General features: G+C 41.1%; 2 protein-coding genes across 3 annotated transcripts; one reads left to right on the forward strand and one right to left on the reverse strand.

The window, feature by feature from the left end:
- Positions 1-1,501: 1,501 nt before the first annotated feature.
- On the reverse strand, positions 1,502-15,070 carry LOC119727714 (phosphatidylinositol 3,4,5-trisphosphate 3-phosphatase TPTE2-like). Its single transcript, XM_038199733.1, has 17 exons — positions 14,947-15,070; positions 13,483-13,900; positions 12,950-12,997; positions 12,099-12,260; positions 11,161-11,271; positions 10,130-10,220; positions 9,687-9,750; positions 9,044-9,169; positions 8,408-8,489; positions 7,871-7,959; positions 7,328-7,389; positions 6,969-7,049; positions 5,863-5,968; positions 5,330-5,427; positions 4,364-4,462; positions 3,922-3,992; positions 1,502-2,890 (listed from the first exon to the last, which is right to left on the reverse strand). The coding sequence occupies exons 2-17, from the start codon at positions 13,866-13,868 to the stop codon at positions 2,773-2,775; spliced, it is 1,794 nt and encodes a 597-aa protein (XP_038055661.1). The 5' UTR covers positions 13,869-13,900; positions 14,947-15,070; the 3' UTR covers positions 1,502-2,772.
- Positions 15,042-24,495, forward strand: LOC119727713 (ankyrin repeat and LEM domain-containing protein 2-like). 2 transcript variants are annotated; one of them, XM_038199731.1, is made up of 13 exons: positions 15,042-15,087; positions 16,158-16,610; positions 16,882-17,048; positions 17,467-17,631; positions 18,110-18,298; positions 18,424-18,546; positions 18,918-18,993; positions 20,504-20,694; positions 21,225-21,331; positions 21,596-21,732; positions 22,051-23,095; positions 23,400-23,528; positions 24,018-24,495. In XM_038199731.1, the coding sequence occupies exons 2-13, from the start codon at positions 16,184-16,186 to the stop codon at positions 24,265-24,267; spliced, it is 3,006 nt and encodes a 1,001-aa protein (XP_038055659.1). In that variant the 5' UTR covers positions 15,042-15,087; positions 16,158-16,183; the 3' UTR covers positions 24,268-24,495. The 2 variants fall into 2 exon arrangements, with proteins under 2 accessions (XP_038055659.1, XP_038055658.1); XM_038199730.1 differs by having other exon boundaries at positions 15,079-15,229.
- The last annotated feature ends 1,583 nt before the right edge of the window (positions 24,496-26,078 follow it).

The raw sequence follows: 26,078 nt of genomic DNA on the forward strand, positions 1-26,078 counted from the left end.
GAGATCGGCACTGATCAACGTAAAAAGTCCTTTACCTAAATAAAATGAACACGAGGTTGCAAAGCTCGACAGTCTGATCTCCTGACTCCTTTTCAGCAAAATGGGCTAAAAACGACTGAATTAAACTGGCTATCACCAAATACACTATCAAATGTAAAAACCAATGATGTAAACACGCAGGTGGAAAAAAACTTTTGACCAATTCGGTTCAATTGTTTTCGAGAATAATTTTTATTCCGAAATACGCGAGGGAATGGTGCGAAAATGATTGATAATCCTGACATGAAATTGTAGTAATTGGTAGAATAAGCACATTTTTGAAGCCTTTCGGTGTAGGGGGGGGGGGGGGGGTTGAACTTGAATGGGGTTGAACTTGAAGGGGGGGGGGTGTGGTGCAAGGGCGGGACTGCGGGGAGGGGGTGCGGCAGGGAGGGGAATTTTTTCAAGAGCCTAGACTGTTAGTTATCAGTCATTATCAAGTAATACTCAATGAGAATCAACAAGCACATGACAGTTGCTGCTAGGTCCTTGCCATCCAAAATCATTTTTAATCAATATGACGTTAACAAAAATGTCTGGAATAGGATTCAAACCTGCGACCTCTAGAATGTAGCACCATATTACTCTACCAACCGACAAATTCCGCCTCTTTTGGCATTCTCCCAAATTTTCAGAAACCATTTTTGTGTCGATCTCGAGTACATTGAAATCTCGATAAGTCAAACCTCAAGGGAACAGGTTCAAAATTTGACTTAAGCCGAGTTTTGAGTTAAGCAGGGTTGTATATCATTGTTATACTACTGAAGGCAATGGTTTCTTTGTTTGACTCAACAGTTGTTTTGAGTTATCAGAGTTTGACTTATCAGGGTTTCGCTGTATTACCCCAATTAACTGTCTTGCACTGGCCCTGACCCCTCCCACATAAAGACTTAATGTTTACCTTATGATTTGAACTAATTTATAACTTTTAAAATAATAAACCTTTATAAACCTCAGTGATGATTTCATTTTACAATTGATATGTAAAAGTGAAAGAAAAATAAGCTAATAAATTCTACAGCATAGAACTAATATCTACAGTTTTCTTAGTCTACAAATAAAGACATTTTTACAAGGTGTAGTTGAGGAATTAATGAAAAGTTCTCAATTTTTACTCACGATATGAAGTTTTACATATTGCATAATAGGTGGATTATCCCCTAGATTGCAAATTCAAATTTAAAGCTTTACATGCCAAGGGCGTATTCAGTACCCAATTTTTTTTTCGGGGGGGGGGGGGGGGGGGAGGGGGCAAAACAATTGGGTCCCCAAAAAGTGCCGGCGTGGGGTTCGGGGCCCGCTTAAGGGCCTCCACAATTTTGTTGATTCTAGATGCTCTGTGGTGCGATCTGTAGCAATTTCTGACCACTTTAACCAATTTTTTTTTTGAAGAAAAAATGTAGTGGTATACGCAGTGCCTGCCTTTATTGCGACGTCACTTAAAAAAAAAAAATTGGGGTTTTTTTTGGGGGGGGGCATGGCCCCCATTGACCCCCCCCCCCTTGGATACGCCCTTGTTACATGATGATATTTACACACAGTATTGAAATTAAAATGTAAATCATCATTAAATAAAGGCATGAATAATCTCTCGGAAATTCAATTGTCATTAAGTCGTTTTTAGGTACAAAACTAATGTTTAAAAATTGGCACAGTGAAAATATATGTTTTACTCTTTCGATTCCCATATGGTAACATCTGCTTTGAAAAGAAAATAAAGTGTATAACTTATTTTTATATACATGTTTGGATTAAATATGCGGATATAGTTTAATACTGATTAGAATTTTCAACTTTAAAAAGTGCATCCTGATAAAGGAGTTTGACATAGAAGCCTATGTTATAATTTATATAACTAACTCTTCTTGGTTGCACTGTCAGTCATATTCACATAATAATTTTATATTAAGATAATTCACATGATAGTTTTGCATACAAATAAAATCAACATTGCAAAAATTCATTAAGTAATAAGCCAATGACAAATATAGTTTCTGAATCCGTGTAGTAACTGTCCTTGCTCAACAAACGAATACACAAAAAGCACATTAAATTGCAAAAAAAAATGATGATGGACATTAAGTAAAATGAAACCCTAACACAAGTAAGAAGTTAAAGGTAAATACAACATTTAATCTGGCTGCAAGTTTTAGAAATGGATGGATTTAGGGTTGGTATAAGATAGCAAATGTCTTTCCACTGACCTGTTTAAAGTGTTATCGTTCATGGAAGCCGGAAAAAACACACAAAAAACAAGGAACAATATGCAGTTCTTGTAGTCTGGTTACCTGACCCTAAGCTTCAGACGAAATGGAGCAATTTATAGTTGTTGGGGAATTGTCAGGTCAGGGGACCAGACTTGCTGGCTTATGGCCATTCACGTTTTTTCCAAAGATGGCTGGCCGAACCATCGTTGGACAATGATACAAAAATCCACTTTTCTTCAAAATGACAGCATACCAGGCACAATAATTTCAATGCTTTAGACCATTATGTACTTACAGTCAAGTAAGGTATTTCATAATGATTTGGTAGTTTTATTTTTTAAGGTTTGCAAATGTTGTACACTACCTTTCAGTCTGTTTTCATATTGCTTGGCTATAGTTTGACGGAAGTTGATCCAGCTACTTGCAAAGGTTAATGTGTAATATTGCTGGCTGTAATTTTGGACGTAGCCTAATCCAAGGTGTAGAATAAAGTTCGCTGAAGTTTATTGCATCATTTTCTGGACCATCATGCATCGCTTTCCAGAACCGAGCCGAAGTTGATTTCCACGGCAAAGGTGTCCCTGTAAACCTTCCACGTTTCGGCCTTGTGTGGGTTGTCCAGGTCCTTCCTTGCTAAGTACAATCTGCATTTGAAGACAAGGTTAAGAATGAACCAAGATGCTGAGGTTGACATTTGATGCGTTTGAGAGTTGTTTCTCAGTCTTTTAACCATGACAGTGCATCATGCATTCCATAAACCTCACTCCCAAGACAAACGTGTTAATTTTCAGCTGCGGGATAGCAGCTCAACAAATCATCATGTCTCTCAGTTAGTTAGTTGGGTAACAAACGTTGACATTGTCTATTGCTCCGACATATTTTGACCCATTTCAACCAAACTTTGTCGGAAGTATCAGTAGCCCAGCCCCAACGTGTCACATGACCAACCTGGGGTCTAAGGTCATCGTGGGGTCACAGGGGTCAAAAACCGTTTTTCACTCAAAACACTACTTCCAGAAATTACATTGCACAATCATGTGACTCATGCATGAACACGACATTGTTGGCGCCCAGCTTCCAAGATCCGATTGAGCTTATTTATTAAAGAGGACACACGACAACTTGTTCTTTACAAAGATTTAGAAAATAGAAAAGTGACAAATATAGGATCAAAGTAGAGTGAGGTTTGAGCTTAAAACTCTTTAGAAAAGGGCTGAGCTCATGTCATTTTATACAGCAAAGTTTTAGTGCATCACCTAATCACTGTTCATGTTATGTGTGTAATAATATTACAACTTTTAAGTTGGTATATATATGCTTGTCCTGTAACAAATAAATTTGCTTGTTTGTTTTTGCAGGCCTTTATACAGTTTTAAAAATTGGTTTCAAACGGTGCGCTCCAGTTACAAAATTGCACTCATTATTGAAAACGAATTAGGAGCGTCTCCACTTTATTCAAAAGTTGAAATTAATTAATTGAATACTTGTCGTGGGCCAATTTTTTCGTGCGATGTCTCATTGGAATGCTCATAACTAACATAATGCTAAAAAATGTTCGATTGAATTGGAAAATCTATTTTTCAAGGTGCCACACCCAAAAAGCATGTTTACACCAACTTTAAGAACATTAGGAATGTTGAAAATGCCTACATTTAGTTTCAAACAACTACTTTACCTGTTGTCCTTGATAAAGCCTGTGTAGAACCAGAAGAAGAATGCACAGTCATCATATGCCTTCGGGATTTTCTGTCAAATACAAATAAAAATATTTTGAACAACTTCAATTTATTAGCGCAGTTTTTTTCAAAAGAAAAATTACAGTGTTGTTTTCAACTCTGGGCTCCTTCGAGAAGAGTGACAAGTTGCTATTATTCCCCAAGAAATAGAAGGGAACTGCCAATCAGGATCGAGGATTCAAGTTTACTTGAAGATAAGATTCAATGGTCAGCATGTGTTCAAGCACCAGCAGATTAAAATCGCTATACCGAACGATTACTATTACAAACAATTTCTGTGAATCCCGCGATGTTCTTTAAAGCGGCATCCCACTGTACTCTGAAGTAACATGCTACAAACTCACGCTGTCACGGTAACAAAATTAAGGTAATTGGACTCACTTTGTTGGAAGATATAAACTTGACCTTCACGTCTCCGGCAAACTCAGGGGAGTTCTTCACCTTAATGATCACAGTGTCTGTGTCAAAGTCATAAATCACCTGTTTAAGAAATAAATCAAAATCGAATCACGAAAGATTAATAAGGACAGTAAAATGTGATGTGATCAAGCTAAATGAGTCGTTTGTCGGGAAGTTTTATGTGGAGATACAGGCCAAAATAGGACCACTTCATCACATCACTACATCACATCTCTTGGTGTTCCGACTTCAATAATTTTTGAACTAAAGATGGTATCAGCATGCGGTTTTCACAGCAGTAATGCTGAGATTGTGCTCTTTTGAAATCTGTAATAAAAATGTTTTTGACCAGGGTCGACAAACGACTCATGTAGCTTGATCGCATCACAAATGTTGACTGAAACTGTCAATGTTATTGAAAACAACTTGATGAACCACAAATTAATGAAGTGCTTTGAAATCTAGCACTTGACATAATTTAAGGGATCAAAATTTTTTTTTTATCGTCTCCAATGAATCATACACGTTCTCACAACTAGTGGTGTGCATTTATGGGTAGTATGGGAACCAGGAACCCTATTGAAGTAAAATACGGGTACCAGGTACCTGTAAATAAAAAAACCCGCGCGGATTGCATATATCTGCATGTCTGGACATATCAGACGTTATACAGGAGACTTGGCTCCGTGGATAACGGGTGATACTCAGACTACAGAATGTGACCATCAACTGCAAAAGTGTGAACTTCTTAAAATGAGACAAGTATCAGATAAAGGGCTCATCCTAACTGTATCAAATTCAGAGAGGAAACAAAGGCTTTTCAGAGATAGAGGAAGGATAATTTCAGTTTCCACCGTAAGGTCAAAGGTTTGTGAAACTACTGGTGAAATCATGCAGGCTATTTCTCTTTCATAACCTCATGCAATTAACGAAAGCTACGGTGCTTACAGTGCAATTAACATTGCGACGGAAATCGCAGGTGAAGACGGGGAGTGAGTCAGAATGCACCTCCATATACAAGTCCCTCCCGTCACCTTTACCCACACCTGAGAAGTAAGACGATAAAAGACCAAAGTGTTAAGAAAAGTAACAAAAGTGTTTTGTTAAGAAGGAGAAAAGAATACCCACAGAAATTGGATTCGCACCGACTACCCTAGAATACCGTTCTGGTGCTTAACCAATTAAGCAACTTGACAAATTGGGAGCAACCAACATGGGGCTGAAAAATCCAGTTGGTAGATTACCCTCAGGATATTTCGGTGGTCGCAGGTTCGATCCCTGCTTCAGTCAATTTTTCCCTTGTCACTCCGAATCCAGATTCAACAAACCTAGTCAGTTTTTATGTTCACAGTTTTCAAGATGAGCTTCTAAAGAACCAGTGGAGCAAGGCTTAAGTCGAAGGCTGCAGAAATTACGTCCAGCTGAACCAATGAAGAGATCAATCTGACAAATTCTTCAGTTGACTTAACTCGGTGATTTACCTTGGATTCCTGAGATACGGACGGTGCTGATGGTCAGTGGAGCTGCCGATGGAAGACGCCCGTCCAGACAGTATTTGACTTTTTGGAAGTAATCCACATATCGACTCTGTTGAGTTGTATTTAGAGGAATAAAATATAAGAAGGCCGGGAATTATGGGTAAAATATTTCTAGGATTCCACTGAAGAAAAAGATATTACCAACAATTAAAACAATGTGTTGTCATTAAAACACACACTCAGCTAAAACCCCTTGATATCAAGATGTCATTGCCAATATCAGTGTAAAAGTAAAAACAAAATCAAGCCATGACTTGACACAATGACCTATGTCCATGCATGTCTTTGGGTTCAGTAGTTGATGGTCGAAAGTTCCCACCGAAGGAAAGTGAAAGAAAATTTCATGACAAACACAAATATACAGCTCGTCCCAAAATACCCAAACATTTTTTTTGCGAAGCTCTAGCGATGATGTGGAAACACATACCGCCATTATATTTATACCATTTTAAAGCTTGGAATCTGAAATTTATCTCTTGGCAGTATTGAGTTTGATATTTAAAAGAGTTTTAAAATTATTCGTGTTCAAATAAGGGCATGACGAAAAATAAACTCAACCGATTTCAAGGAAAATTGATGATGCGGTACATGAGATGGAAACTCGAATCACACTTTGAGTTCGCTTTTTGAATAGGTACATACTTGCAAGTGAATTTCAAAAATGAATTTGAAATGAAGAACAATATTGTGACTTCATTTAAGGTGTAGTCTACGTGGATCAAAAAAGAATAGGAAACACAGAAAGTAAAAGGCAACGAAATCGTCTCATCATGAACACAATGAACCATTTCCACATAAGAAAAAATGTGCATGATTGATTTTCCTTGAAATTGGTTGAGTTTGTTTTTGACACACCTTTATTTGAACACAAATAACTTCAAAACCCTTTTGAACATCAAACCAATACTTACCAGGGATAAAGTTAAGATTCCAAGCTTTAAAATGATACAAAAATAATGGCGGTACGTGTTTCCACGGCAACGCTATAGTGCAGAAAACAGCTTGTAAAGCCGAGTAAATAAATGTTTGATCGCAATCACCATACCTACCTGACTGGGTGTGTCCACGCCTTGATACATATCGCCCTCTGTGTAGTCGGTCCGTCGAGCACCGAAATACTCCAAACACTCCTGCATGAGGGCCAACAAATGCCACAGTTAGAACTGCAAACCTACGGAAATTTGAATATTATTTCACGGAGACAACAATTTTCAGCAAAAAAAATATAACATTCCTTTGGTTTTTTAGGAGTCCCCTACATTTGCTGTCTGTTTTCATGTATCTTACGCAAAGAAAGTGAAATTGGACGAATTTTTTTTTTAATATTTCACTATTTTTTCAAACATCTAGTTTATTTTGTTCTTTCAGTCCTTCCGTCCTGAAAAACAATCGTGGAAGAGACACTCACCTTTGAGTTAGTAAACAATCCACTTTCTAAGAGCCAAGCACATACAGCCAGTCCAGTCCTTCCTACACACAACAAAGACAATCACAGGACAAAATAAAAAGTAAAGTCCGTCATGAGCCAATGTGGCCCATCAGGCCGGCGTTAATCTTCGGTTTCAGTAGCATGAAACGACTGAGAACATTTCTATTCCTTCTGGATAGGATGCTAGTCCATCGGATGTTACTCCCCAGCTAATGCCGGTACCCATTTATACTCCTGGGTGGAGAGAGGCAAATGGGGGTGAAGTGGCTTGCCGAAGGACAAAACGTATGACCAGCAGCTGGATTCGAACCCCTGACCCTCTGATCATGCGTCACGAACCGATAACCACTAGGCCACACTCGCCCACTCAGACAAAATAAATAAAGTTTTTAAATGCAAATGCAGTCTTTAATAATCTGAAATATGTGCAAAAATCTGCCCTCTCCGAAAATCCAAAGCGAATCTGCGATGGTAATAACATTATGACGATTCCATTTCAACCAAACTGTGAATACGTTTTACCTTTGCCACCCTTGCAGTGTATGAAGACAATGTTCTGGTTGTCTGCTTCCATCCACTGCCTGGCATCTGCACAGAATGCAACGAGGTCCCTATATTCAAGGGAATATTGAAACAAATATCCATGGATAAAATGCAGCAAATGTTGCCAAGGTTTCTAGGAAAATAATTGCGCAGGCAGCACACAGCAACTTTCATAAACATACACTTTTGTTTTACTTGACTCCCGAGGACAATGCTTTGTCCCTGTAATATAACACTCTCCCATAGACTAAGCACACGAACCTACTACAGAGGACAGTTTTGAACAAAAGACCCAACTCCCGAGGACTGAAAGGATCTGTTGTTCTCCCTTTGTGTGTCGGTCCTTGGGGGTTATGTAGAACAGGTACATGCCCGCTATTGATTAAAACTTGCCTGAACTTTCTATGACAACATTGAATTGCTTTGGCCACTTTTGTTGCTTCAAATGAAAAAAATGTAACAATGACAAATGACACACTCTACCTTTAAATGACATAAGGTTTTTACTCTACTTACTTAAGTTTTGGGACATTGTGGTCAAAAATAAGGACACGGCCAACTTGATGGTGAAAGAAAGACTCGTCATAGTGTCGCTCAACTGTCAACAAAGAAGGATTTATAACAGGAAATTTAAATAATGTTGCTAAATTGTCGTGAAACAAATAAAGCTGTGACAGGGAAAATCTCCTGACTCAGAACGTTTTGAGATATAGTTTTCTATGTGAAGCCTTTTCCCTTTATGTTGTAAATGATGGATTTACCGCAAAGAGGAGGGTTTGGAGAATTCACGATTACAACTAGCAAAAGTGCTTGGGAAATAGTAAGTATAGTCTGTCCCTAGCCAATGTGGCCCATCAGGCCAGCGTTTATCCCCGATTTCAGTGGCATGAAAACGTCTAAGAATATTTCTATTCCCCCTGGATGGGATGCTAGTCCATCGCAGGTTACTCCCCAGCTAATGCCGGTACCCATTTATACTCCTGGGTGGAGAGAGGCAAGTGGGGATGAAGTGGCTTACCCAAGGACACAACAAATGACCAGCAGCTGGATTTGAACCCCTGACCCTCTGATTATGAGTCACGAACCCTTAGGAAATAGCCGGTACTCTATTTACACTCAAACTGAAAACAAATAAAATTGATGAAACATTACTGCATAGATTGTAGACTTTGTAGTGGTCTGGATGCTTGGTGTCCAGGAACCTGGCCACTTCCTCGATGGGATTCCTGTAGATGGCCCGGCTACCAGACGAAGGGAATGATGAGGCTATGACTCGATCTACAACAAACAATGGGGAAAATCAGAAGTTGTAATGAGTACATCACAAGTCAAATCACAAGTCAAATCACAAGTCAAATTACAAATCAAATCATAGTCAGGTAAGAGGTTTCATAGATAGTAGCTTAATTGAATAACTTTTGCTTTTGACTTCAAACTGCAACTTGTGATGACTTGTGATGACTTGTGATGACTTGTGATGACTTGAATACAACTCCGGGAAGAGTCTGAAGAAATGAGGGCTATAAAGGCCACTTTGGTCATTCAACACCTAAAGGCCGGTTTATGCTCTGCGAGAAAGCGAATGCAAATGCTAATTTGTGAGGACACTGCAGAGTTTTCACGCTGTGAATTCGCAAGAGTTGAACACATTTCCACTCTGGTGAAAGTCACAGCAAATGTTTCATGACGTCAAATATGCTTCGCATTCGTGTGAAATTTGAACCGGCCTTTACTCTGACAATTTTTATAATCAAAAAAACTTTAAGTTTTGTCAACATTCAGGGCAACAATTTACCAGTAATGTAGGTCAAATCCAAGTCAAAATCATCCTCCTTGTATCGCCTTTTGTTTTGAGACACCTGAGAATGTAAAACAACAATTAGATTGATAACGTGGATCATAAAGAAGATATCAAGCATAAGACGCCAGGATCACACACACAAATCATATTTAAGGTTGGATACCCCTGATTCAACAGGCCATGAGACCAATTTGCTGCAGCCGAGATCGGCGCAATCTGGTCTCTACCCTCACAGGTACCCAAGCATACTCCAGCAGCCGATTTCACGAAACAGGGCGTAACTTACGCCACGCGTAGGACTTGCGCAACAAATTTATTGCGCAGCTGTGCGCACTGAACGCTGGGCACTGGTCTACATCGCTCTGTATTGAAGGAAAGAAGTAATGTCATTTGAAACAAATGAGAAAGAGTTATTAGAGTCAATTGAAAGACTTTACCATTTTCCTCGTTGCCTTGGAAACGTGCTTCCTTTCGCTGAGAAGCCTGACCAGAAGGAAGATTCGAAGCACACGGAACACCACCACCAATCTGCAAATAGGGGCAAAGTAAAGAAATATTGTAGAAAGGTTGAAAAGCTTTGAAACCGCAACAAACAACAGTGAGCGTGGAAAAAGAACTTTGGATGTTGTGTCTAAATTAGCTCAACCTTGGCCAAGCAGCTAGCACAGTGCAAACGTTTACGATCATACATAATAATAATAATAATAATAATTTGGGAGGCTAATCATCCTTACTCGCAGCTGGTATGCTGAATTGCAAAGGACGCGGCTACAAACGTGGTCAGGCCGCTGGCACATAAAGACGCCTTTGGCTGCCGGCCACATCGACCCATATATGACCACGGAGCACAGCCTGAGATCGAAAGTGTTGGATTTTTCCGGAGGGAGGAAAACCGGAGGGCCTGTAGAAAAACCGTCGTGGCACAGGAGAGAACCAACGCACAACTCAACTCACATGTGATCCGTGGCCAGGATTCGAACCGTGGGCACCTTGGTGAGAGGCGAGCGCTTTACGCACAAGCCACCCACGCCACCCCAAAATGAAATGTCCAAAGGCAGCAATGTTTTATGAATGGGCTCTATGCGCAAACAAGAGAGGGCGCTTTTTTACCACTTTCAGGAGCCCAGTGGACGAAACACACTAAGTGTGCGTACTGGTTTGCGTGCGAATGACGCTAAGTTTGCTCGTCTAATTGTATTCTGAATTTGCACAATGCCATTACGTATTCGCGTGAGCGTCAGGCATCGTCGGCAATGCATTTGAATGTCACTCCAAGTGGTCTCCCCCAACTCTCCCTTCCTTACCGTTGAGGGCGTACTTGTGCACGCAGCCCATTGGGTGCGGACAGTGTTGAGCCTTTTCCTTCCAACTACATGTACTTGTATGATATATTACTTTTTGCAGGGCTAAAACTGCAATAACATGCAGACAGTTACTTTTTTGTTTGAAAATTTAATGTTTCACTTACTTTAAATAACTACCAGTCAAGTCCACTGACACGTAAACAAGAGTGACAGACCCAGTGACTGTCACGATCACCAGATCCAGTATGTCCAGCTTCGTACGGAAGAACTTTTTCCTATTTTAAAAGGAAAATATGTAAGAAAAATTGACTTAAAAATCTGAGGTATCTGACATAATACGGAACAATTTATGAAAATAACATGGTACAACCGTATCAAACTGAAAAAAAAATTATAGCTCAAGGCAAGTTAACGTGAGGACCATTAGTCGACTCATGGTCGATTCATGAGGTAACTTAGGCCTGCGCACTAATAGCAACATCCAAATGTCTGTAGTCAAATGCTGCTAGAAACCTCATCACGAAACGTCTTGGACCTGACTCACTGCTTTACATTATGCTACGGGCATTGATCTCCATTAGTTAGACTGGATAGGACACAGCGCCCTCCATCTTGTGCACGCACGCGTAGCCAATGGTGAGGGTTTGAAAGTTTGAAATGCATTCGTCACACAAAGACCATGCAGCACGCGCTTGTCACGCATGTGCGGTCGCAAACGTTAAACCGCACTGTACTACCCAGCTGTTTGTGTCTGCGTTTTCCAAATCTTTACTGCGCGCAAGTATACGCATGTCCTATCCAGTCTTACCAATGGAGATCAATGGATTCGCGTCACTATTAGTAACCAGAGAAGGACTACAGTAGTCCAACCGTCCTCCGTTTGAGAGAAGTTGATGGAATTAGGGTTAATCATAGTCGTCGCTCAAACTTGATCACAATTGTGACTGACTTCACATGTGTTTTGCAAGGACAAGCTTTCCGATGAGGGAAGACTCAGGGTTCATTGTAACACCCGAATCTGTGCTTCAAATTTCTCTGACTTTTTGGATCTACAACGAAGAGAACACTGGAATGGAAATTTGAACACTGAGGAGATTCTCACCCTTTGGCAAAAATTCTGAGGCTGATCTCAAGGAGGAAGTAGCACCAGACTGCCACTGAGATGGCATCGTATACTTCTATGGTAGACAGGTTCTGTGGGTTCAACGCTATGTCCAGAATGACGATGATGATGTCAAAGATGACCAGGAAAACACCAATCAGTCTGTGGGTAAAACACGCATTTGAAAGAAAGAAAATAAATGATGAATACAAATTTAGTGTAAACTCAAAAGAGTATACAAATATATTCAAATAAAACATGGTTTGAGGGTTGATAGTCGATCTTAGTTCCTCTTGGTATTGGAAGTTGACAGTTTTTGCCTTGGGAACTAGTCTGTGAACTTCGAATACCGTGGGTAGATAATATCGACTATCCACCCGAATTAAATCATGTTTTTTTACGCATACGTTTTCTCGGCAAAATGTTGTTGTGGATGTGCCACATCTTTTCATGTAGCTGCTTCATGCTGCTATGGTGACGTTCACACGTGTGCACTACCCCCGTGCGCTAGCTCCACAATTGCTTCGTAAAGCGCATGCGTAGCAGACTAGCGCACTGGTTACCAGTGTGATAGTCTACTACGCATGCGTATTTAAGATGTGTGTGAAACAACAAAACTAGCGGTTGACACGTGATGGTGAATGGGCCAGTGAGAACTCGGCTCTCGATCATAAATATCATCACAAATCCTTCACTGTCCAACAAACCAATGAATAGCAATATGCTTTCTTGTTATTTGTTTACTTGGCCAACAGCACTTCAATGTCAGACAACTTCAGATATGTCGTCAGATTTATTTACAACAGTGAACTTGTTTATCTGTTCTCAATCCCTGCAGTGTAATTACTTACCTTACAGCTAAGTGTTCGATCAATCTCTTAGTCTTCATTCTTGCCTTCCTGATGAGAGATAAAAGAAAATTCAAATTGATATAACAATCATTGGTAAACCCATGAGAGAATGATTCACACATCGTTCCACTTATTTTACTAATAATTTTCATTCAACTATCTTTCTTGTAAATATCAGCCGAGTGTTAAAAAAAATTCCATTTGTTGAGCCCCTATCACTTATTTGTATCCATTCCTGTTGCTGGTGTTATGCTCAATCTAGACAATGATCCCAACTTAGGACGAGACCGTTCCAATTTATGTGTTGCAGTTGGAACATTTTAGTTAGGACAGAAGTCCCAGCCTCAGTTGCGACCGTCCAAACTAAGGTTGGGCACCGATGGTCTAGTTGGGGCGTAACACTGACAATGAGACACGATCATGAATTACACCTGAAAAGTCTAGACATCTGGACAAAAACAAAGTCCCTATCCCAAACATCTCCAGACAAATCGACATTTCAATTTAAAAATGAGAAACCAATTCATTCTTACTTGAGTCTAGGATATCGGACGACTGAGACGTAGGCATGATCAGCCTGCTCAAATTGGACATTTTGACTGACGGTCCAAAGTTCCTGGTCGTTTTCGTTGGGGTCATCGTGCAGGATGTGACCACCAAGAGGCACCGCATCGTCAAGATCAACTTCCGTATCCGCACTGAGAAACCCATTTGTCATTGCTAAGTGAACCGGTTTAAAGCTCCCGTTGCTTGTCGTGGACGAGCTCTCCAGTTCAACCGAAGGTGGGAAGATACTGTGGGCTGTGATGGTGGTTGGTGATGCTCCTTGGAGGTGTGTTGGATTGGCAAGATCATCTGCTTGGGCGTCCTCTTCTTGAGCAGCTATTAAGTAACGATGGGGGCTGGTGTCGTCTGCCATGATTGGACAGCTAGTCCCAGTGCAAAGGTGGCCTGTATTACAACAATTGCATAAGAGAAAGGAAATACTACTATTTAAGAGGTCACCAATGGTCAAAATTTTCTTCCTCACCTCCTGGCCTACTGTGTACAAACCAATGGGGGTCTTGACCAATATTGACCCAAGTAATAACATGGCTGACAATGCATGTTTCCATAGGAGGGTTAATAGATAGTTTGAATTTTGGACGTCAATCGATATGAACTTTTAATTTGTACTGCTTTTCACATTATATATTCATGTTTGTGATGATTTGTAAGTGGTTGGGAAACAATACAGTACGAAGGAAGTACCATGGCCCTAATAATTATTACATGCAAGTTGCCTAGAACCTTTTGGTCATATTATTTTCAGTGCAGCCACTTGGGTTGGAGCATGGAGCTCCATTGTTTGAGTGGCCGTTTTTGGTAATTGTGTTTAGTACCCTATTGCAGGAAAAGTCACTTTATATGTTTACGTTTGGAATCATATAAATAGTTCGTTAGGAATATATGTGGAGTTTAAGTAACTATAAGCTAGCTTAATTTTGTGGAAATAGGGCAGGGTTTTGATTTATGAACGGAACTTTAGAGCCTCATCACTTCCTTGTTTTTGATTATGTTGTGCCCATTATGTTGTTTCCCTTTTAACCGCTATACAATTCATTTAACATAATTATGTCGTGCAATGTTTGTTAAGATTGGGCAAAATTCATAAATTGTGCACGTGATATTCCCACCCAATCTTAAGAATGAGCGCTCATTCTTAAGAACGCGTGCTCGTTCTTAAGAATGGGCGCTCATTCTTAAGAATGCGCGCCCATTCTCGAGAATGTGCATGCCCATTCTCGAGAATGCGTGATTTTCAAGAATGGGCACAACAATTATAAAGAATAAGCTCCCATCCTGGGAAGAACACGAAGAAAGATGAAGGGGGTAAAAAGTGCAACATAATCCAGACGATTTCTAATTTTTCCTACGGATTATCTAAACAAGGTATTACTTTATTGATTATCGCATAGATTATGAAAATATATGGAGAAATTAATCAGTTAGCTTACCCGTTTTAAGTCCACGAATTATACATCCTACTTCTCAGTGGGCGTCGCCATATTTGATGTTACACTGGTAACCAAAGACCTAGAGCGTTACATATTACACGTTTTGCAGATGCCGTGGTACCAACTAGATCTTGTGATACTGTGTGAAGTGTGATACTGAAAGTGAAACATCGTCGGCAAACTGAACACGGAAATTTGTTATTTTTATTTTTTCCTCATCGGAATATGCGCCGATTGAGTGTTATTTTTGTGATCACAAGAACTTTTGCAACAACTTATAACCGTAAGATGAATTAGTTGGTAAATATGCCTGAGATATTACAAGGCCTACTGTACTTATTGTGTTTTATGAGTAACGAAAAAGGCGCACATTATGAATTGAATTTTTGTTTGTTTATTTACCATGTTTACTACATAGCTGGCCAGGCCGGGGTGGGGGGGGGGGGGGGTGGGATGGGGGTACTGTCACTACTTTTGGACAGAATGTTGCATCCTGACGCCACTTTTTTTCATCATACATTATTTCAATGAAGGTCAGTCATTGCAGAAATGTTGAAAAGATATGAATCTGGGACTTTTGGGGAGGCTGAGAAATATTTCAAATTGTGAATTTGAAAATACTTTCAAAATGCACTCGACTCTCCATAAACTTTGTACACAACCAAAGAAGCGGCATCTGGATACTACATTCTTTCCCAATCATGGATTGTGGTAGTCCGAATAACTGGGATCCATTTTCAAAAAACAAAAAAAAGTATTCATCTTTCATATAGCTCTTTCAATTGGCACTGTCTGTTTACATATTGCACATTAAATAATTTGTTGTGTGCTATGCCTATTATTATCACCTTTTTTAACATTGGACTTGATCTGGTGATTAGTAGGGTTCAAGTTACTTGGACTAGGATTGTAGATGATGCGTAGGTACTTTCGTAAAATTTGTGATGGATTTCATTCACAATGTCATTTATTTAAATATTTGTGCTGGCATTTGTATGAGATTTGAATTGTTCTTCTTGAGGATTTATTTCCTGCTGTGTAAACATTTGTAGCCTACTTGAGTATAAATTTCTCATCGGACATTTAGCCACATGATTTGCCAGGTAGAGCTGTTCCAACAAAAGAAGGGTAGCTGGAGGAGTGATAGAGATAACAGTTATGATTTGTCGCTCTTCATCAGTTTTGTTTTTGATTCCTTGTTTTTTTATCAGCGCTTATTCTCTGAGAAATCATCAAGATGGAGGCCATCCTACAGCGCCTTGCCAAGCTCACGGTGGACGAACTGCGAGCAGAATTGAAATCTTGCGGGCAGAAGCCCATGCCGATCACCAAGACAACCCGTGCGCTAGCAGAGCGTCGCATTGCCAAGTACCTATGGGAGCAGCAGGGAGGTGGGGCAAGGGAGCAGGTGGAGGGGGGAGCTACCGCCAAGACAGAAGAGACAACTAACGGGGAGTCAAACTCCGAAGCTGTTACGTCACAACAGCAAAGTGCTAAATCCCAGACGGATGTCAATGCGGTCAGCAGTGAGCGGAATTCCCCGACCAGCTCTGCAGGAGGAGTTGCCGTGGTGAACTACTTTGCCGTTTGCATACCACCCAAAAATGAAACAAGTTTGGCAGGTGGGGATGATGTTGACTTGTCACAGGCTGCTGCAAGCTCAGGTACGCTTAGAGCAGTTGCTTGTATATTTGAAAGGAGCTGTACTGCCCTGTTGTGTTGTAACGGTGGCTGTACAAGATTTATCAGCTCTTTGGTCCGCTGTTGATTTTGTTTCTTCATGAACCAGAGCTTGATGTTCAATTAAAAATATAATTTTTCAGTTTTGAAACCTCTTTATCTGATGTGAGGTGATGTTTGTGAGGAAAGTCCTCAGTTTTCTTTTCCTAACTTGTTATTACATCTTCCCCTCCACCCCTCATTTTTTGGCTCCAGATGAGGTTTTGATCTTTCAGGACAGGAAGGAGGTGTTGGTTATCGCAAAGAAGAACAAAGGAGCTCGGTTCAAGGTCTTCAAGACCAAAGAAGAGGCTGAGAAGTTTGCCAAGACCAATCAGGATCTCAGCACTCCCAAACCAACGACAGAGCCAACGTCAAGCCAGGTACTCATGCTTGAGAAAATGAAACAGACAGTTCCTGTGATATAACAAGACAGGACTTGCTGGTCTCCGCTTGGAACATTTTCATACTCAGTGACTCAAAAGTCAGTCACTAACTCAGTCAGTCAATCAAGTCCGCAAGTCTTCACAAGTCCATCACAAGTCCTCCAGTCCAAAGTCAAGTCACAGGCTGGTCACTGCGACAAAAGGATTCCTTTGTTACTTGTGACTGGACTTGTGAATGGATTTGTGATTTGTTTGTGACTGGACTTGTGATGGACGTGCCTGCATGACTTAGAAGAGGTTTTTTACTTATAGCAGTGAATCAGGGCGAATCTGAAGTTGCTCTTGTCTTCCCAGTTGTTTCTGACAAACACCCACTTTAAAACAGACAAAACAGCTTCTTTTTTTGACTCCCCAGCCAATAGCGGAGAAGCCTGTCAGTAGTTTCCGGTCTGTCAAGCCCCAGGATCTTGTAGCACTCAGGAAGACAATCGAGGCCAATGAGGCGGCTAAGTTCAAGGAGCTGGCCTGGAGCAATCCACGCTACCTCATCAATGCTGGCGACTGCCCTACTGTCTTGCAGGTAAAAATGGCGCACATTGTTTTGAGGTGCAAGAAGAAAATTGTTTTACCAAAACTGTGTCTCTGACATTGTGTGGTCTGGAGTTTTTTTCAGAACCGGCAGGAAGTAAGCAATTGGATGGTTTAAATATCCCAACCACTGTCTCAATATCTCAGATATAGAGTCAGAGATCAGCCAGTGCATCGTTGTCTTGTTGACCTCCGACATGAGTTCAACTTGTTTACATGTAATTAAGATAAAGGTCAATTACACTACAGGCAAGTGGGCATTGTCATGGTGCTTTAATAATCAATGATATGCCGTGAGGGCATGGCGTTTGTCCTCATCTATAAGGTCATTTGTTTGTGCTTGTGTCCATGGGCAAGCCATTTTACTTCAATTGCTTGTCTCCATGCGATGGCAAAAGCTTATTGTGCAGAGCACTTTGGCACAGCGTCTGTAAGTAGTTACTTATCTCTGTCACTTTCCTGGTATTTAGGAGGGGTCTCGGTACAATGCGCTGCATGTTGTAGCCAAGGTGAACCAGCCAGAGATATGCCGACAAGTGCTTGAGACCATCCAGGACCCGGCCTACATCCTCCTGATGTATCCTGACGACCCGGAGGACACTATCATCAGCAGGATAGAGTACTTGACAGATCTGTACCTCAACTCTCCCGACAAAGGGGTAAGACTACTACAATTCTGGAATGAAGTAACATTATTATTGTCATCGAAGAAATGAGTTAGATTTTCCAGTGAGATACTTGCCGTCTGGAACGTTGATTTTTGCTGACATCTTCTGTTGTTTAGAATGCTGAGACTCCGCTGCATTTTGCATGCAAGTTTGGCCACGTGGAGGTTGTGGAAATACTCCTCAATCACCCGCAGTGTGACAAGACCCTGAAGAACAAGTATGGTCAAACAGCTAGTGAGGTAAGTGATGACTTTCAACTCAGCCCAGTCCTAACCAGCCCAGCCCAGCCCATAATAGCCCAGCCTAGCCCAGCCCAGCCCAACCCAACCCAACCTAACCCAACCCAACCCAACCCAACCCAACGCAGCCCAGTCCTACCCAAACAAACCCAGCCCGGCCCGGCCCAGCTCAGCCCAGCCCAGCCCAACCCAGCCCAGCCTAGTCCAGCCCAGCCAAACCCAGCCCAGCCCAGCCCACCCTAACCCAACCCATCCCAAACCCAACGCAGCCCAACCCAACCCAACCCAACGCAGTGCTTGTCCAGAGATGACAGTTCAACTTACAGACAACAAAATATTGTGGTGTTCCTAACTTACTTATTTCCTTACAGATTGTATGTTCTTGGGCAAGTTTGTCTGATACGGCAATGAAACAACTTCAAAAGACCATTACCGATCTTCTACACGGTAAGAGAGTACATAGACTGCTTATGTACGTGTGAAGTACACTAATCCTTATATAATATTCTAAGAAAGCTACCGAAAATTGCTTGACAAATTTATTATAAGCCATGTTGGAAATTTGAAGAAAAAAATAATTCATCCCGAATTCATGTGCACAGTCAAATAATTCATGAAGCTGTCGTGTGCTGAGGATAAGGACGTTAGCAGCCCAGGCACGCCAAAAACGCTTTTGGAGATAATCGAGACAAAAGGTTTTGTGCTCCCATTTCTAAAATTAAAAATCACGTGAAGCTGAAATTTTGCTTGTGAAATTCTTTGAAATAATTGAAATAATAAGGTGCATTTTTTATCTCAAAGTATTTCTTCATTTAATTACGTCAGAATGATGTAGCCCCTTGAGACAGAGTATGTATCAGATGCAAGATGTTTCCATGCGCTATCGATTACCCGAAAAATCCCTATTTGGCCTTTTGATCGATTTTTTCCCTAACAAACTTCTTCCACGCACCGGACAACGTACTCTTTTGATTTACATAGAAAGGTAAACCAGCAATTCCATCAATGAATAAAGAGCACTTATACAAATGCAAAACTGTCTGCCCCGTCATTGGCATTTTAAAAAAATCTTGCAGATAGCAGACACAAATTTGTGTTGCTATAGTAATGCTCTAAACAATGTTTATCTTTTCCGGTAAGCTGATTTTTGAAAAGCTTTTGCAAAAAGTTAAGTAAGTGGAGGAAAAGATAATATAAGTGCATTTGGAAAAACAGCTTGTGCTTTTCACCTGGAAAATAATCAAACATGGTCATTACATCCATCAAATGATTTACCAGGTAACCAGCTAATTTGTGTTGCTATGGTAATATACCAGACACAGTTTGTTTGTATAGGCCATTTCGTATAAAGATTAGAAAGTGCACTTTCCCCCTGAAATGCATTAATGGAGTACATCCATTAGTCTTCATTTAAAGGGAATAGACACCACATGAATTTGATTTGCCGTAATTTCCAGAAATGGATGGATTTTAGGGTTAGTGTTTTATGATAAATATTGTTACACTGCCTCGTTTGAAGTTTTGTGTTTGTAGATACTGGAAAAACCAAGAAAAATAATCCTGTTCCCTGTAGTCTTGTTCCCTGACCCCACTTAAGATGAAATGGAGCAATATATAGACGTTGGGGAATTGTAAGGTCAGGGAACCAGTCTAGCTGGCTTGTACCCGTTCACAGTTGTGAAATTGATTGCAAACAAAATGCGGGCTAACTAAATATGGTAAATTGGGGGCAGTATTTGAAAAAAAGCCAGTTTTTCCAACGCTGATCGGCCGACCAGCGTTTGAAATTGACACAAAAATACTACTTTTCTGAAAATGAAAGCACACCAGGTGCCGTTATTTTACAGGATGCTTTAGACTGTCATTCACTAACAGTCCAGCAAGGTATTTCACAATAATTTGGTAGTTTTTTTTTATGTTTGCAAATGTTGCATATTAATTGCCTTTAATTTGGCAGATCACTACTACGTGCCGGTCTATAGAGCGGAAGACAATTGTACGCAGCCCGTCATTGGTGAGCCGTGGTCACCTGACATATCCGACCACCAATCCAGTCCGCTGTTTCATACCAGGTCGGCGGGAGCAGAGAGCCCCATTAGCACAGTGTTGTCCCTGCAGGCATACGCAGGGCCCATGTCGCCTGCAGAGGTACATGTACTATTTGATTTCCTGCGGGAAACACGTGTACAAATTGGTAAAAATGATCTCAATACAATTTATGATTGCCTGAATGCATTGTTTTGAAAACGCACCTGTTTGCGCATGCAGATGATGCAGAGGTCACATGAGTCGTGAATATGCATGGCCATGAATATGCATGAGCCATGAATGAGCCTGCATGAGAAGGTGTCTGGTTAATTTTTGGCCTTACATGACCTTTTGACCTTGCATGACGCTCAGGTAGTTTGCCCGCACTCCGGGCTCCTTCAACCAATAGCGTTACCAAAATGCACGCGCGCGCTGCGTGCATTATTTGCGTCAGTGTGGTACCACCGCAGTAAGAGACATTGCATGACGTCATTTGTTTTGCAATGTCTTTGTTTTCCTTGTATCAGTTTATGTATGCACTATTAATGTGTTTCTGAAATGAAAAGCATTTTCATACTTTTTGATTGAGCACAAAATGTATTGAGTTTTCTTAGTGTCTAATGAGTGACTTGTCCTATTGTCTATCAAAGGCGGACTGTTTCAGAAGAAATCTTCACACCCCTCCCTCGACAGAAAGGAAGCGCGTAGGGAGAATCAAACGAGCTGACGGAGAGAAAGGAGTGGAAAGAATAGGAAGGTAGGCCTATTTTTAAGATGGAATTTTGCGTTGGGTTGATATAAATCAAATTAGGTTTTGCCATTCACCGACGTTTAAACACTGTATAGTCAGTGTGTTACCTCCCTAGTGAAAGTTGGAAAAAAGAAAAAAAAAGAAAAAAAGGGTAGGCCTAGTTATTTTGGCTCCATCGCAGAACGAATGGGAAACGTTATTTATCAATGAACAGATAAAATGCTTTCCTTCAAAAGCAAGCAGTTATTATTATTTTTTTTAATCGGACAGGGAGATTGCCAGTAAAATGCAGGTTTCTTGGGCCGAGTACTGGAATTTCATGGATGTGTTCGCGGACTTTTCTTCGGCCGAAGGATTGCAAAAACTGGAGGACTATCTGGCTGAGAGGCGTACTACAATCAACGGAGGTGACGGTTTTACTTTTTCAAAAATCACACTATTTCACCACAAGTTAAGCACAAGTCAGCCGCAAGTCATGCAAAAGTCAAGTGACCAGACATCCCCATGAACTACATCAACAATCCTTTGTCATTGTTCATCGCCTGTTGCTTGCAACCGGACTTGTGATTGGACTTTTGATTGACGTGGTTATTTAAAGTTTGAGAGAAAGGCACAAAAGGGCCTCACTGAATGCTGACCACTTGGTCAAGAAGCATGTCCCCCTACGAATCGCCGAGAAAGCCCTATCACAACTATCACTGTTGGGGTTCTTTTTCTTTTTTCAGACAAGGCGGATGTAAGGATGCCGGAACCTTCTGTAAAACAGGAGCAGATGCAGTCTGTTGTCTCACCAGGTGCGGTGGTCAAGGACCTCGCAGGGGACTTTGAAAAACTGACCTTCGACAGTTCAGAAGATAGCAGGGATGGGACAGATATTGCTAAGGAAACAAGAATATCTAAAGATGAACAGGATCAACCCGACTACACGGCAACAGATGCTGACAGGGCACACGTGGACAGAACTGAGTCCCGAGTTGTTTTAGAGAGTGATGAAAAGATGGTGGATGTCTCCTCAGAGATCCGGAGTCCAACAGCTGATGCCAGAGATGCTGCTGGTCACCCAGGGGCTTGTACAAATGGAGAGGGAAGACCTAAAATGCAGACTGTAGAGTTTGAGCAAGGTGGGCAACCAGCAGCATGTGACGAGCTAGATAAGATTGATAGCACATCAGACAGGGTGAAAAATATCCCAATATCAGCCTCCAATGAATCAAAATTAAAAATTAAAACAATCGGCACTGACAGGAATCTCCAAGATATGGCGACGAAATCATGCCAACACGTTGCTGATGATGTCGATAAACCATCTACCACAGATTCTGATGAAACGGATGTTGACCTGTCGAACGCTGTGTGCCAATCTAAAATATCTCCACAAGCGCCACTCTGCGCTAAAGAGACGACGGTAAAAGACAAAGATCCTACTTTTGGGGACAGGACTGATGGTGCTTGCCCTTCGTGTGCTGTAACAGAAAAAAGTTTAACAACTGGACAAAATGGAGGCTTTCAAGAAAGCCAGGCGACATTAAAACACAATGCACCAGAGACAAATTTTGGCGAAAGAACTAGTAAAGAGGACGCCGCATCCATGACAACAGAGATTCTGGCGTCTGGTGATCAGAAGAAGAACGAGAAGACAAGGGCTCCCCCAATGGCAGGCAACGGAGATGGAAATGCAGATATTTTCAGAACACCGAAAATGGTTTCCTACCGCAGAGTCAACAATAACGTTGAGAGTAGAGTTCAATTAAAAGGTGGCTTCATTTTAGGGTGAGTGCAGAAATACGAGAAACGGACCTTTGCACCATAATTAGAGAATTGACAATGAGATTAGTGCTTTCAGAAAGTACACTGTCGTTGCTATCCATTCGTTCCCATTGACAACATCACGATGTTGCCTTTGATAACAATCTGTCTTCATTCTGTCAAGCAGCTTTCAGCAAACGTAGCCTGCACCACAAACACGTAAAAGGCAGATAGAGGCAAACTTGATGATGTATTTCAATTTAGCAGTGGGGACGATCTAATTAGGGTTTATATTAAACCTATTTGTTTTGTGTATCATTTGATTTAGGGCCCAGCCGACTAAGACAGATCTTCATGTGTGGAGAGCGTTAGCAGAAGTCGAGGTACCAGACAATTACCCCTGCATTCGACGCTGGAAACAGCTTGTCAACTCCGTGCCATGCGATGCAAGAGACAGGTAATGATCCTTTGCTGTTCCAAGTGAACATAATCTGTTGTGCATAGACAAGTATCCCATATACTTGTAGTGGTCCCTGTACTTCATCAAGTTCAGCAGAAGTTGTGGTAAAGCCTCTTGCTCAAGGACACAGGGAACACATCCATTGGCTTTACAGGACTCACAATGTTGAAACTATAAAACATTAGAAGAATCCATAATCTGCCGCAGAAGCATTTTCATTGAGTGGTGTTCCTTCACACTACTTTGTGCGATGCTTCAAATCAAATAGAAAACATCACCTGATCCACTGGTAACCAATCAAAAGACGGCTCATGCCTTGATGGTTTTCATTAAAGACTTTCAATGTTATCGTTTAATCAGATACAGATGCGTTTCGCTGAAGCATTCTTTGCATTTTATTACATACATAACTTGCTGATGAGTCAAACTTCTGTTTGTCATCTTCTTGTAACTGAGTTCTTGTCCGTTTGTTTGTTTTCCATTCAGGTGGCCGACCCCAGCCAGATGTGTCCCCAGGTTGCCCCTTCCTCGTCCCAGCCAGACTCCATCCCCGCGCCACCTCCATTATGCCGGCTTCCCTACTTTCTTAGGGGGCTCTCCTTTAGCTCTACGTGCCCGTCACTTCTCCGAACCCACCCACCGGTCTCGGGAGACCCCCGGGCTGAGACTGCGACAGGCCCAGTTGAACGGTGCAGAGTCCGTAGGCGAACTGAAAGCCAGACTGTTCCAGGAGTAGTTTCACGTCGAGGCAAAAAAGATATTTCAGTCATATTAACTGACTCTATAAATACAAAGTGTTACAATGTACTTTCGGAAGAGAAAAGGGTCAACATTTGTGCATAATTGCACCTTGTATACAATAAGGCCTCTCGAACGGGTATCCTTCCCCGCCCCCTCTCCCCCCCCCCAAAAAAAAAAATTATCAAGATTATATTGAAGACAGAATGTCATTTGACACTTAGTGACATTGTTCATGCGGTACCCGCTGCTATGTACATCAGATTCGAACCGGCCAACCGATCCTGTTAGCTCGGTGGTCGAGTGGTAAGACATCTGCACTAGAAAGCAGGAGGTCGTGGGTTCGAGTCCCACCCGAGTGATTTTTTCGAACTTTCACTCGGGAGGTAACACACTGAGAATACAGTGTTTAAACGTCGGTGAAGGGCAAAACCTAATTTGATTTATATCACCCCGACGCAAAAATTCCATCTTATGACATTGTTCATGTTAGGAACTTGTATTCCCACTACACATTCATTCCTTGAATCACATTTAACTGAAGTGTTGCGTGGGTGCTCTTTGTTTTGTTTTGTTTTCCTTTGTTTTTAGAATTGCTTTCATTTCTCTGTGAGTATTTTTAAATCGTTAACATTGGTCTTCGGCCAAGAAAGTTAAATGCATCGTCTATATGCACATTCACAATCGCAGCATTTGAAAGGGCGATAAACTTTCCCCCTCAAGGGATACTGTGATTTCCCCCCCCCCCCCCCACCCATCCCCATAATTGAAATTGTGTTTTCCTCCCACATGATCAAGTCAGCACGGAGCTCCAATCACGATGGTTCCAAAAATGACTACAGAAATATTCTCCTGTTATAATCTGCACCTTTGTGTTCCTAATAGTTCTTCGATAACAATCTCCCAACACACACCTTGGTCTTTATTGCAAATTGATAATAAGGTCAACCGTGAATTTGCACCAGTATAAATTGCTGTCGGCTACTTTTTTTTTTAACTGGAACACCCACAGCAAAACGTCTGTTGCTCATGTGCGTACATTGAATGTCAAGTCTAATTTTATTGGTGGGCCTCAATACACGTCAGAGTACGCTTTATGTTGACCTAGAAGCAGTGTTTGCATTGCTACAGCAGTGAGTGCACCATTGGTTTGATTTGCCGCTCATCTTTATGCTGTATGATGGTTGGTGTTCACCATCTTTGTTTTTAATCAAGTTGGTACCAGTTAATTAAAATTAAGAATCCTGTCAACGTGGTCAGTTTGATGGGCAGTCAACACGATGTTTTTAATTTCCATTCCCCATATTGCATGTAGACCGACAGCTTGCTTGTAGACCGACAGCTTGCTTGCTCGTGTGACAGTAATGAGAATATAAGAGTTTACAATGTGTGAGTTCTTTAAAACTTAGTTTGGAAATTAATTATTTTGGTAAAACAGAACCCTGTTAAGATGTCTTTACAAAGAATATAATATACAAATTCTATGCAAGTAGACATGTAAAAGTTCATTTTATTAGCAGTATGTCAAGCATGCAAGATTGTAAACATGTTTACATGCCGACGTCAGTGTATTTTTAATTACCCGCCGGCTTTACTTAGGTTTGGAATAACTTACCTGGAAAAAGAATTTGAAAGAAATTTGTTTTTCTCCCCCAGTGCTGCAAGGACAATTTGTGCCATGACTAAAAAGACCTTTTGGTTTGCGAAAAAAAATACATTACTCGCACCATACACACGACCTTTTTTACACCTGTGTTTAGTTATGCCGTGTGTTCGTTTGTCGTCACAACCGCGAAGTGCCTCAGTTTA

This window comes from Patiria miniata, unplaced genomic scaffold (assembly GCF_015706575.1).
Source record: "Patiria miniata isolate m_02_andy unplaced genomic scaffold, ASM1570657v1 HiC_scaffold_20, whole genome shotgun sequence".
Classification (NCBI taxonomy): Eukaryota; Metazoa; Echinodermata; class Asteroidea; order Valvatida; family Asterinidae; genus Patiria; species Patiria miniata.